The sequence below is a fragment of the Nerophis lumbriciformis genome, linkage group LG30 (genome assembly GCF_033978685.3).
Source record: "Nerophis lumbriciformis linkage group LG30, RoL_Nlum_v2.1, whole genome shotgun sequence".
Lineage (NCBI taxonomy): Eukaryota > Metazoa > Chordata > Actinopteri > Syngnathiformes > Syngnathidae > Nerophis > Nerophis lumbriciformis.
The window spans coordinates 31,090,620-31,105,086 of record NC_084577.2 but is presented as its reverse complement, the minus strand read 5'-3'; the positions used below and the strand labels follow the sequence as shown (position 1 = coordinate 31,105,086).

Here is a 14,467-nt window from a genome sequence, read left to right as displayed (position 1 = left end):
CTCCACCCGGGCTCGCGCCCGAGGCTTCAGCGCGCACCGCGGCGGCCATCCTACTCGTCGCGGCCTAGCCCTCGCGGCTCTTGCTGCCGGCGACGGCCGGGTATGGGCCCGACGCTCCAGCGCCATCCATTTTCAGGGCTAGTTGATTCGGCAGGTGGGTTGTTACACACTCCTTAGCGGGTTCCGACTTCCATGGCCACCGTCCTGCTGTCTATATCAACCAACACCTTTTCTGGGGTCTGATGAGCGTTGGCATCGGGCGCCTTAACCCGGCGTTTGGTTCATCCCGCAGCGCCAGTTCTGCTTACCAAAAGTGGCCCACTCGGCTCACCAGGGTGAGCCCCACCCCTTTCGTGAGCGCACTGCGCACGGAGTGACCCCTGTTTCGCGCCCCCGGCCACGGGGGTGGCGGGCAGGTAAGCTGCTTACCTGCTGCGCGTGACGCCGGCCGCGGCGAAGGCGGACGAGGCGGGGTGTCGGTGCGGTGGGCGCGGTGGTGACCCTGGACGTGCGTCGGGCCCTTCTCGCGGATCACCTCAGCTACGGCTCCCGGTGGGGCCCTCTCGGGGGAAGGGGCCTCGGTCCCGGACCCCGGCGAGGCGTCCCTTCTCCGCTCCGTAAAAGTGTCCATCTCTTTTTTTTTCTTCTTCTGTTGTGGCATATGCTGCAGGTGCCTGCTCGTTTTTCGTATGTGGGTAACAACATTTAACTATGTATATATATTTACCAATTGGTTTAACTGCCACCCGCCTGAATCTATTTAAAATCTAATTTTTTTTTTATTTCAACCACCCGACCCGACCCGACCCGCGGATAAAATCTAATTTTTTTTTATTTCAACCGCCCGCTCCACGGATAATCCACGGACTCCGCAGTTGTGTCCACAAACCGCGCATCTCTATATATATATATATATATATATATATATATATATATATATATATATATATATATATATATATATATATATATATATATATATATATATATGTATGTGTGGGAAAAAAATCACAAGACTATTTCATCTCTACAGGCCTGTTTCATGAGGGGGGGTTCCCTCAATCATCAGGAGATTTTAATGGGAGCATTCACATACCATGGTTTATATAGGGCACAGAGTGGGTGGGTACAGGCTGGCCTAGGGGCGTGGTGATTGGCTCATGTGTTACCTAGGAGGTGTTTCCGTCTGTGGCGGCATGCTGTTACAATTTCGCTGCGCTTGAGGGATGACAGGTCTGGACGGTAAATAATAAACAGTTTCTCTTTCAAGCATAGGTTGCATCTTTTATTACCACTATTGTAAGGTGTGCTGGATGCAAGAATTTGCCATCCATCCATCCATCCATCCATCTTCTTCCGCTTATCCGAGGTCGGGTCGCGGGGGCAGCAGCCTAAGCAGGGAAGCCCAGACTTCCCTCTCCCCAGCCACTTCGTCCAGCTCCTCCCGGGGGATCCCGAGGCGTTCCCAGGCCAGCCGGGAGACATAGTCTTCCCAACGTGTCCTGGGTCTTCCTCGTGGCCTCCTACCGGTCGGACATGCCCTAAACACCTCCTTAGGGAGGCGCTCGGGTGGCATCCTGACCAGATGCCCGAACCACCTCATCTGGCTCCTCTCGATGCGGAGGAGCAGCGGCTTTACTTTGAGCTCCCCCCGGATGACAGAGCTTCTCACCCTATCTCTAAGGGAGAGCCCCGCCACCCGGCGGAGGAAACTCATTTCGGCCGCTTGTACCCGTGATCTTGTCCTTTCGGTCATAACCCAAAGCTCATGACCATAGGTGAGGATGGGAACGTAGATCGACCGGTAAATTGAGAGCTTTGCCTTCCGGCTCAGCTCCTTCTTCACCACAACGGATCGATACAGCGTCCGCATTACTGAAGACGCCGCACCGATCCGCCTGTCGATCTCACGATCCACTCTTCCCTCACTCGTGAACAAGACTCCGAGGTACTTGAACTCCTCCACTTGGGGCAAGATCTCCTCCCCAACCCGGAGAGTTGGGGAGGAACATGGCAAGAATTTGCCATGTTATTGAATATTCAACATTATTGTCTTTGAGGTCCCAAATGTGTTTGCTGAGTTCTGTGGTATTCCGCAGGTTTTGGTTCCTGAAAGAAGCCTTGTGATTGTTCCATCTGGTTTTGAATTCTCCCTCGGTTAATCCTACATATGTGTCGGATGTGTTAATGTCCTTGCGTATTACCTTAGATTGGTAGACAACTGATGTTTGTAAGCACCCCCCGTTGAGAGGGCAATCAGGTTTCTTTCGACAGTTACAGCCTTTGTTGGTTTTGGAGTCGCTCTGTCCGGGGGCCGACGGCTCATTTGCAATTGTTTTGTTGTGGTTTGAGATGATTTGTCGTATATTGTTCATACAGCTGTAGCTCAATTTGATGTTGTTCTTGTTGAATACTTTTCTTAGGGTGTTGTCTTTGGGAAAGTGTTTGTCAATCAGATTGAGGAATTTGTGTCCAATGTTCGTTGAGACGTTTTTGCTATATGGGGGGTTGTACCAGATGATGTCGTTTCGTTTTCTGTTCTTTTTTGGCTGGTTTCCTGGCGTGGGTTCATAGGTGAGGGTGAAATTGTATCCGCTTTCATCAAGGGCTTTTTGGTACGGGGGGGTTGCTTGGTCAAATTCAGCTTTGCTAGATGACAGCATCGATAGCCTTTTATTGATTCCGGTAGGTATTCTTTTCGTGGTGGTGGGTGGGTGGTTGCTGTCATGGTGCACGTATTGGAGTGTTGTGTTGGGTTTCGTGAATGGTTGGTAGCTGTTATTTCTCAGGTTGAAAGTGACGTCAAGGAAGTTGACGGTTTGCTTGTTGGCTTCAATCGTGATCCGTAGGCCGTTCTCTTTGAAAATTTGGCATATGCGCTTCTTGGTATTCTCGCTGTTCCTTTGCGAGGCGCGACACACTGCCAGTCCGTCATCACGGTAAATACCAAGGTTCAGGTTGAGGCTAGCGAGCTGGGAGAGGAGGAAACTTCCAACGTCACTTTCAACCTGAGAAATAACAGCTACCAACCATTCACGAAACCCAACACAACACTCCAATACGTGCACCATGACAGCAACCACCCACCCACCACCACGAAAAGAATACGTATCGGAATTAATAAAAGGCTATCGATGCTGTCATCTAGCAAAGCTGAATTTGACCAAGCAACCCCCCCGTACCAAAAAGCCCTTGATGAAAGCGGATACAATTTCACCCTCACCTATGAACCCACGCCAGGAAACCAGCCAAAAAAGAACAGAAAACGAAACGACATCATCTGGTACAACCCCCCATACAGCAAAAACGTCTCAACTAACATTGGACACAAATTCCTCAATCTGATTGACAAACACTTTCCCAAAGACAACACCCTAAGAAAAGTATTCAACAAGAACAACATTAAATTGAGCTACAGCTGTATGAACAATATACGACAAATCATCTCAAACCACAACAAAACAATTGCAAATGAGCCGTCGACCCCCAGTCAGAATGACTCCAAAACCAACAAAGCATGTAACTGTCGAAAGAAACCTGATTGCCCCCTCAACGGGGGATGCTTACAAACATCAGTTGTCTACCAATCTAAGGTAATACGCAAGGACATTAACCCATCTGACACATATGTAGGATTAACCGAGGGAGAGTTCAAAACCAGATGGAACAATCACAAGGCTTCTTTCAGGAACCAAAACCTGCGGAATACCACAGAACTCAGCAAACACATTTGGGACCTCAAAGACAATAATGTTGAATATTCAATAACATGGCAAATTCTTGCATCCAGCACACCTTACAATAGTGGTAATAAAAGATGCAACCTATGCTTGAAAGAGAAACTGTTTATTATTTACCGTCCAGACCTGTCATCCCTCAACAAGCGCAGCGAAATTGTAACAGCATGCCGCCATGCCCCTCATGAAACAGGCCTGTAGAGATGAAGTAGTCTTGTGATTTTTTTTCCCACACATACATATATATATATATATATATATATATATATATATATATATATATCTATATATATATATCTACATGTATACAGTATATATATATATATATGTAATTTTATAAAAGAATACATGTTTTTAGGACATCTCCATGCAAGCAGTTGTTCTAACTTCTAATTTGTTTTGAAAAAGTTTATTAATATTTATTATACTGAATAATAAATGGCCAGAATTGCTTTGAATTGAGAATCGAATCGTTGCCCAGGAATCAGAATCAAATGGAATTGTTCGGTGCCCAAAGATTCACACTTGTGTGTGTGTGTGTGTGTGTTTGTGGTACCTCCACGATGTGTGATGTGTGTGTGTGTGTGCGTGCGTTACCTCCACAATGAGTGTGTGTGTGTGTGTGTGTGTGTGTGTGTGTGTGTGTGTGTGTGTGTGTGTGTGTGTTACCTCCACAATGGTGAGCAGAGCTTCTTGGGAGATCCTCATCACCTCCATGGTCTTCTCACAACATCTGATCACAAAGAAATGTCATTCAAGTTTCTTTTTGTAAATTCATCTTTGATTGCTTTTTCCTTCTTCATCATTTCAAACTGTGATCGTCTCCACAGATGTTTCTGTCTTTCAGCCTGCTAACAGCACCTCAAGGAAGATAAGTCCTATCAACAGCAGGCAGACAAAGCAGAGACAGAGCACAAGCACTCCGTTCTGAATAATCACGTGTTGTGCATGCTGAGCTGCTTGCATAATGTGTGACCTCTCCCTTTAGAAGCAGCCTCAGCATGTAACTAGGAAACTCCTAAACTGAATAAATAGAAGAGCGTGTGGGCTGTTCCTCAGAGCGTAGAGTGAGACTGTAACTGAGTGTGCAGCTCCAGGCGTTCTCCTCATGAGCAAAATTGAACTCTGTCTTTGCTTCTTGTTCTGTTTAATAGATAGTTCGCTGCTTGAACCTGACAATTTGTGAACTAGAATGTATTCTGATCTACTAGTGGTTGTTTTCCTTGATAAAAAAAACAACCCTGAACTATAAAAAGGAGTCCGTTTTTTGGAACAGCTCTCTCAGAATATAAGCTAAAAAAGAAGGTTTGGACATATAAATATAATATTTCTAAAGTTCTTCACACTGGAAGTCAATCCCTGTGGCTCTCCTCACCTCCTGAAGACCCCCTCCACTCCAGTGATGCCCATGCCGTCCACAATGTCCCTGGTGAGTCTGAAGGGCACGGTCTCGGGGGTGGGCAGAATCTTGCCTTGCTCAAAGGCCACACCTGCAGGGAAGAGAAGAACAATGGTGATTGTCGCGCAAAGAAGCGGTGTGGTCAAGAACTGTACCTAAGTCGATGTGCACCAGTTCTGCAGTCTGCTCGTCTATCAGGATGTTCTGGATGTGTCGGTCCCCCAGACCCAGGATGTATCCCACTGAGGGCCACAACATTTACATCAAAGGTCACAACATTTCCTTCTGAACGACCTTCCAAACGTGGTGTTCCTACCTATGGAGGAGGTGGCCACATGCACCTTCCAAACATGGTGTTCCTACCTATGGAGTAGGTGGCCACACCTTCCAAACATGGTGTTCCTACCTATGGAAGAGGTGGCCACACCTTCCAAACATGGTGTTCCTACCTATGGAGGAGGTGGCCTCACCTTCCAAACATGGTGTTCCTACCTATGGAGGAGGTGGCCACACCTTCCAAACGTGGTGTTCTTACCTATGGAGGAGGTGGCCACACCTTCCAAACGTGGTGTTCTTACCTATGGAGGAGGTGGCCACACCTTCCAAACGTGGTGTTCCTACCTATGGAGGAGGTGACCACACTTTCCAAACGTGGTGTTCCTACCTATGGAGGAGGTGGCAACATGCACCTTCCAAACGTGGTGTTCCAAACTATGGAGGAGGTGGCCACACCTTCCAAACATCATGTTCCTACCTATGGAGGAGGTGGCCACACCTTCCAAACATGGTGTTCCTACCTATGGAGGAGGTGGCCACACCTTCCAAACATGGTGTTCCTACCTATGGAGGAGGTGGCCACACCTTCCAAACATGGTGTTCCTACCTATGGAGGAGGTGGCCACACCTTCCAAACATGGTGTTCCTACCTATGGAGGAGGTGGCCACACCTTCCAAACGTGGTGTTCCTACCTGTGGAGGAGGTGGCCACACCTTCCAAACATGGTGTTCCTACCTATGGAGGAGGTGGCCACACCTTCCAAACATGGTGTTCCTACCTATGGAGTAGGTGGCCACACCTTCCAAACATGGTGTTCCTACCTATGGAGTAGGTGGCCACACCTTCCAAACATGGTGTTCCTACCTATGGAGGAGGTGGCCACACCTTCCAAACATGGTGTTCCTACCTATGGAGGAGGTGGCCACACCTTCCAAACATGGTGTTCCTACCTATGGAGTAGGTGGCCACACCTTCCAAACATGGTGTTCCTACCTATGGAGGAGGTGGCCACACCTTCCAAACATGGTGTTCCTACCTATGGAGTAGGTGGCCACACCTTCCAAACATGGTGTTCCTACCTATGGAGGAGGTGGCCACACCTTCCAAACATGGTGTTCCTACCTATGGAGGAGGTGGCCACACCTTCCAAACATGGTGTTCCTACCTATGGAGTAGGTGGCCACACCTTCCAAACATGGTGTTCCTACCTATGGAGGAGGTGGCCACACCTTCCAAACATGGTGTTCCTACCTATGGAGGAGGTGGCCACACCTTCCAAACGTGGTGTTCCTACCTGTGGAGGAGGTGGCCACACCTTCCAAACATGGTGTTCCTACCTATGGAGGAGGTGGCCACACCTTCCAAACATGGTGTTCCTACCTATGGAGGAGGTGGCCACACCTTCCAAACATGGTGTTCCTACCTATGGAGGAGGTGGCCACACCTTCCAAACATGGTGTTCCTACCTATGGAGTAGGTGGCCACACCTTCCAAACATGGTGTTCCTACCTATGGAGGAGGTGGCCACACCTTCCAAACATGGTGTTCCTACCTATGGAGGAGGTGGCCACACCTTCCAAACATGGTGTTCCTACCTATGGAGGAGGTGGCCACACCTTCCAAACATGGTGTTCCTACCTATGGAGTAGGTGGCCACACCTTCCAAACATGGTGTTCCTACCTATGGAGGAGGTGGCCACACCTTCCAAACGTGGTGTTCCTACCTATGGAGGAGGTGGCCACACCTTCCAAACGTGGTGTTCCTACCTGTGGAGGAGGTGGCCACACCTTCCAAACGTGGTGTTCTTACCTATGGAGGAGGTGGCCACACCTTCCAAACATGGTGTTCCTACCTATGGAGTAGGTGGCCACACCTTCCAAACATGGTGTTCCTACCTATGGAGGAGGTGGCCACACCTTCCAAACATGGTGTTCCTACCTATGGAGGAGGTGGCCACACCTTCCAAACGTGGTGTTCCTACCTGTGGAGGAGGTGGCCACACCTTCCAAACGTGGTGTTCTTACCTATGGAGGAGGTGGCCACACCTTCCAAACATGGTGTTCCTACCTATGGAGTAGGTGGCCACACCTTCCAAACATGGTGTTCCTACCTATGGAGGAGGTGGCCACACCTTCCAAACGTGGTGTTCCTACCTGTGGAGGAGGTGGCCACACCTTCCAAACGTGGTGTTCTTACCTATGGAGTAGGTGGCCACACCTTCCAAACATGGTGTTCCTACCTATGGAGTAGGTGGCCACACCTTCCAAACATGGTGTTCCTACCTATGGAGGAGGTGGCCACACCTTCCAAACATGGTGTTCCTACCTATGGAGGAGGTGGCCACACCTTCCAAACATGGTGTTCCTACCTATGGAGTAGGTGGCCACACCTTCCAAACATGGTGTTCCTACCTATGGAGGAGGTGGCCACACCTTCCAAACATGGTGTTCCTACCTATGGAGTAGGTGGCCACACCTTCCAAACATGGTGTTCCTACCTATGGAGGAGGTGGCCACACCTTCCAAACATGGTGTTCCTACCTATGGAGGAGGTGGCCACACCTTCCAAACATGGTGTTCCTACCTATGGAGTAGGTGGCCACACCTTCCAAACATGGTGTTCCTACCTATGGAGGAGGTGGCCACACCTTCCAAACATGGTGTTCCTACCTATGGAGGAGGTGGCCACACCTTCCAAACGTGGTGTTCCTACCTATGGAGGAGGTGGCCACACCTTCCAAACATGGTGTTCCTACCTATGGAGGAGGTGGCCACACCTTCCAAACATGGTGTTCCTACCTATGGAGGAGGTGGCCACACCTTCCAAACATGGTGTTCCTACCTATGGAGTAGGTGGCCACACCTTCCAAACATGGTGTTCCTACCTATGGAGGAGGTGGCCACACCTTCCAAACATGGTGTTCCTACCTATGGAGGAGGTGGCCACACCTTCCAAACATGGTGTTCCTACCTATGGAGGAGGTGGCCACACCTTCCAAACATGGTGTTCCTACCTATGGAGTAGGTGGCCACACCTTCCAAACATGGTGTTCCTACCTATGGAGGAGGTGGCCACACCTTCCAAACATGGTGTTCCTACCTATGGAGGAGGTGGCCACACCTTCCAAACATGGTGTTCCTACCTATGGAGGAGGTGGCCACACCTTCCAAACATGGTGTTCCTACCTATGGAGTAGGTGGCCACACCTTCCAAACATGGTGTTCCTACCTATGGAGGAGGTGGCCACACCTTCCAAACATGGTGTTCCTACCTATGGAGGAGGTGGCCACACCTTCCAAACGTGGTGTTCCTACCTGTGGAGGAGGTGGCCACACCTTCCAAACATGGTGTTCCTACCTATGGAGGAGGTGGCCACACCTTCCAAACGTGGTGTTCCTACCTGTGGAGGAGGTGGCCACACCTTCCAAACGTGGTGTTCTTACCTATGGAGGAGGTGGCCACACCTTCCAAACATGGTGTTCCTACCTATGGAGTAGGTGGCCACACCTTCCAAACATGGTGTTCCTACCTATGGAGGAGGTGGCCACACCTTCCAAACATGGTGTTCCTACCTATGGAGGAGGTGGCCACACCTTCCAAACGTGGTGTTCCTACCTGTGGAGGAGGTGGCCACACCTTCCAAACGTGGTGTTCTTACCTATGGAGGAGGTGGCCACACCTTCCAAACATGGTGTTCCTACCTATGGAGTAGGTGGCCACACCTTCCAAACATGGTGTTCCTACCTATGGAGGAGGTGGCCACACCTTCCAAACGTGGTGTTCCTACCTGTGGAGGAGGTGGCCACACCTTCCAAACGTGGTGTTCTTACCTATGGAGTAGGTGGCCACACCTTCCAAACATGGTGTTCCTACCTATGGAGTAGGTGGCCACACCTTCCAAACATGGTGTTCCTACCTATGGAGGAGGTGGCCACACCTTCCAAACATGGTGTTCCTACCTATGGAGGAGGTGGCCACACCTTCCAAACATGGTGTTCCTACCTATGGAGTAGGTGGCCACACCTTCCAAACATGGTGTTCCTACCTATGGAGGAGGTGGCCACACCTTCCAAACATGGTGTTCCTACCTATGGAGTAGGTGGCCACACCTTCCAAACATGGTCTTCCTACCTATGGAGGAGGTGGCCACACCTTCCAAACATGGTGTTCCTACCTATGGAGGAGGTGGCCACACCTTCCAAACATGGTGTTCCTACCTATGGAGTAGGTGGCCACACCTTCCAAACATGGTGTTCCTACCTATGGAGGAGGTGGCCACACCTTCCAAACATGGTGTTCCTACCTATGGAGGAGGTGGCCACACCTTCCAAACGTGGTGTTCCTACCTGTGGAGGAGGTGGCCACACCTTCCAAACATGGTGTTCCTACCTATGGAGGAGGTGGCCACACCTTCCAAACATGGTGTTCCTACCTATGGAGGAGGTGGCCACACCTTCCAAACATGGTGTTCCTACCTATGGAGGAGGTGGCCACACCTTCCAAACATGGTGTTCCTACCTATGGAGTAGGTGGCCACACCTTCCAAACATGGTGTTCCTACCTATGGAGGAGGTGGCCACACCTTCCAAACATGGTGTTCCTACCTATGGAGGAGGTGGCCACACCTTCCAAACATGGTGTTCCTACCTATGGAGGAGGTGGCCACACCTTCCAAACATGGTGTTCCTACCTATGGAGTAGGTGGCCACACCTTCCAAACATGGTGTTCCTACCTATGGAGGAGGTGGCCACACCTTCCAAACATGGTGTTCCTACCTATGGAGGAGGTGGCCACACCTTCCAAACGTGGTGTTCCTACCTGTGGAGGAGGTGGCCACACCTTCCAAACGTGGTGTTCTTACCTATGGAGGAGGTGGCCACACCTTCTAAACGTGGTGTTCCTACCTATGGAGGAGGTGGCCACACCTTCCAAACGTGGTGTTCTTACCTATGGAGGAGGTGGCCACACCTTCTAAACGTGGTGTTCTTACCTATGGAGGAGGTGGCCACACTGCGGGTGTAGGCCAGGCGTCTCTCCATCCAGACGGCGGGGTCCAGGAAGCGCTCCATGCAGAAGTATCGGAAGACGGGCTTGAAGGTGGAGCACACCTCCATGAAGACCTGAATGGTGTGGTCAAAGCCCAGCTTCTGAGCCTCCTGACAGCAGAGGAGAAGGAGCAGTGAGGAGGGAGAGCAAGGGCTGCTGGGTAATCGATGGCCGACATTACCATCATCTTCTTGCGGCAGGCCAGGCTGGACGTGTCCTGAGGCCGATAGCGTTTGTGGGCTCCTTTTTTGGGGTCCACTAGGAACTCTCCCAGGGGCAGCGTGCCAGAACACCATTCTAGAACCCCGCTGCACTGCGAGAAGGGAACTACCTAAACATGATCAAGATACTGTCTTTAGTGATTATGTCCTGATACCATGCTGATGTTGGTCCTGTATCAGCACGTGTGGGATGCCACCTGCTCGCTTGTGTGATATCATGTGCGACACAAGAAGTCCCGCAGCCTGTTTCCTCGTGTGTGATATCATGTGCTATGCAAGCAGAGTGTTTACTTGTGTGTGAGATCACGTGCGATACAGCCAGTGCAGTGAGATATGAGCAGATATGCTAGAAAGCAGTGATGGGTGTTACCTTGTATCGCCTGATGTTGAGCTTCCTCTTCCGAGTGTCCATGTTGCGCTGCAGCAGCATGGAGCACATGGAGAACACCTGCTGCATGACCGCGTCTTGGCGCAGGTCATCCTTGCCCTGTCGCACAGAGGTCAAAGGTCAGCGCACACAACACTAGTGACTTTTCAAAACAAAAATATTACAGCAAAAATCATATGGGTTGATTGACATGTTTATTCTGTAAGCTAACTTCAATAGTTTGAAATTATTTTGACAGTTAATGCCAGTTATCCTGTCAACCTTTCACAAGACTTCAATTTGTTCATTGAAAGTATAAACACTTTTTACAGTAAACAAATGGTAAAACAGTACTAAACAATTCCATTAAAAAAAAAATTGTTGTCATTATTAACTTTCTGTCCAAGCTTGTATAATCTACTGCCTTGTTCAATTGTAAAAAATATTCTGTGCCTAAAATTCACATTTCTATCACAATTATCATACTGTAAACATGGTAAGCTAACTTCATTAAAATTAATAGTCCTGTCAATAGCATGGAATTACAATTCAAATGTAGTTTTTTTGTAACCCTTTCAAAAGAATCCAAAATATGAAAAATTCATGAAAATTAATTGAAGCCATCAGACACTTGAAAAGTGGCACATCACATCTCTAATGTAATCATTTGAACTTTTCAACAGAAATAGCACTGCAAAAATATTAAGGACATACTTCTGTATTTTGGTAGTTATGCTGTCAACATTTAACAAGATTTCTTCAACTTGGACTTGAAAGCATAAATAGTATAAACACTTTTAACAGTATGTCGTGCTGTGAAATACAGCCGACAGGATTGCGCACCAAACACGAAGCAAGGCCAAAGCGCATGCATGGTGCAGGAGAACAAAGGACTTCTTTCATTTAAGGTTTGTGATAAACCATCAAACTCATTCGTTAAAAGGACTCTATAGTAATATAAAGTGAGTTTTTCTGGACATTATCATGCAAGAAAAGTTTATTTTTGGGACCGCGATCACCGCGTAATGATTTTTAAAGGTTGCATTACAAACATTTAACTGTCCCATGTGATCAGCCAGTGCGATTGGAAGTCCATGCTCAATTATTGCCTCCGTAAATAAAACTTTGGCATTTATCACATCCAAAGAATCTGTTTGGGCGACGAAAAACGTTGAAAGTTTTCCACTTGTATCGCTAGCAACGGCATTAGACTTGTGTTTTTTTGTCCCAACGTGGTCTTTTACATGGCTAATTCCTCCGTGTCCGATCGAAAAATCTTGTCTGCACAAGGTGCAATTCGCGTAGTTTTCACCCTTTTTTTTTTTTAAATTAATGAAAAACCGTATTTTTTATCACTGCAACCGTAACCCGGAATAGGTTGATGAAAACCGTACGAATTATGGGAAAACCGGAGTAGTTGGCAGGTGCCTCACTAATGCCTTGCATCGTCTATATTAGATATAACGGGCGGGTGCGGGCGGATGGCGGGCGGGTGCAGTTCTGATCAAACGTTACATCGGGTGGATGGCGGATGGTTGACGACTTTCTGATGCGGTTGCGGATGAAATATTTGCCTATCCGCGCATCTCTAGTGGACGCCATCACAGCAGAATAAAGAAACACATTTTTGCGCACCTTGACCAGCTGCCTCCTGCTCCTGCCGTCCGAGCCCACACAGTCGATGATTTTGGGCAGGTTGACACCTCCCACCAGGTGGTAGTGAGGTACGAAGGATCTGATGGTTACCACGTCGTCATAGCAACCTGAAGGATCCACCTTTAAAAGGAAGAAACATAGTTTGATTATGACAGAATAGTTCAGGTGTGAAGTGGAAACTAACATGTTGAATATTAATCATCTTTGATGACTTAAAGTAGCACACAAATGTAATATTTCACTTACAATAACCATACTGAGACGTGTGTTGGCTGATACCACACTAATCCCATAAGATATCAGCACAGATGCATGTATCATTTAGTAGTGTTAGAAGAGGTTTGATGGAGTGAAAAGAGTCAAACAGAACAATGAAAAATAATATTTATTATTAACAGTCTGGAATGAACTTATACTGTCTTTAAGTTGAAGTGGAGCGCTAATTGTTTTGGCAACAATAACTCATGAACTTAAACTCATGATGCAGGGAGCCCAATGATGCGGACACGTTTGTTACTGGACACGTTCTCATACACTTCTGCCTTGGAGACTTTGTATGTAACTATAATTATTTAATACTTGTTTATATTGACTAATGTCACCTTTTATTGTTCAATGAATATTACACACGTCTAGCATGTGTGCTATTGTGTGCTTAGCTGTTGTGGAGCCGCGAGCTCCTAGGAGACTATAGCTTAGCATGTTTACCTTTTGTAGATGACTTTAGTGAAATAGAAGAAATTGTGTGTTTATTGGAGGACAAGTAAACACGCTGCTTGTAACGCACATGATATCACACACAAGTAAACACGCTGCAGGACTGCTTGTATCGCACATGATATCACACACAAGTAAACACGCTGCGGGACTGCTTGTATCGCACATGATATCACACACAAGTAAACACGCTGCAGGACTGCTTGTATCGCACATTATATCACACACAAGAAAACACATGTAAACATGTTGCAGGACTGCTTGTATCGCAAATGATATCACACACAAGTAAACACGCTGCAGGACTGCTTGCATCGCACATTATGTCACACAAGAAAACCCTCTGCAGGACTGCTTGTATCGCACATTATATCACACACAAGTAAACACGGTGCAGGACTGCTTGTATCGCACATGATATCACACACCAGTAAAGACGGTGCAGGACTGCTTGTATCGCACATTATATCACACACAAGTAAACACTGTGCAGGACTGATTGTATCGCACATGATATCACACAAGTAAACACGCTGCAGGACTGCTTGTATCGCACATTATATCACACACAAGAAAACACATGTAAACACGTTGCAGGACTGCTTGTATCGCACATGATATCACACACAAGTAAACACGCTGCAGGACTGCTTGCATCGCACATTATGTCACACAAGAAAACCCTCTGCAGGACTGCTTGTATCGCACATTATATCACACACAAGTAAACACGGTGCAGGACTGCTTGTATCGCACATGATATCACACACCAGTAAAGACGGTGCAGGACTGCTTGTATCGCACATTATATCACACACAAGTAAACACTGTGCAGGACTGATTGTATCGCACATGATATCACACAAGTAAACACGCTGCAGGACTGCTTGTATCGCACATTATATCACACACAAGAAAACACATGTAAACACGTTGCAGGACTGCTTGTATCGCACATGATATCACACACAAGTAAACACGCTGCAGGACTGCTTGTATCGCACATTATATCACACACACAAGAAAACACATGTAAACACGCTGC

The 14,467-nt window shown here is 47.9% G+C and overlaps 1 protein-coding gene across 1 annotated transcript in view; it reads right to left on the bottom strand.

Annotated features, from left to right (window-relative positions):
* The window catches only part of atm (ATM serine/threonine kinase), a 138,004-nt gene that overhangs the window by 3,141 nt on the left and 120,396 nt on the right, over positions 1-14,467 (bottom strand). The window contains exons 55-61 of the mRNA XM_061925914.1: positions 12,685-12,825; positions 11,053-11,169; positions 10,643-10,792; positions 10,406-10,571; positions 5,292-5,378; positions 5,113-5,227; positions 4,407-4,470 (exon numbers count right to left, since the gene is read on the bottom strand). Coding sequence (XP_061781898.1) covers positions 4,407-4,470; positions 5,113-5,227; positions 5,292-5,378; positions 10,406-10,571; positions 10,643-10,792; positions 11,053-11,169; positions 12,685-12,825 — 840 coding nt within the window. The remainder of the gene's footprint in view (positions 1-4,406; positions 4,471-5,112; positions 5,228-5,291; positions 5,379-10,405; positions 10,572-10,642; positions 10,793-11,052; positions 11,170-12,684; positions 12,826-14,467) is intronic.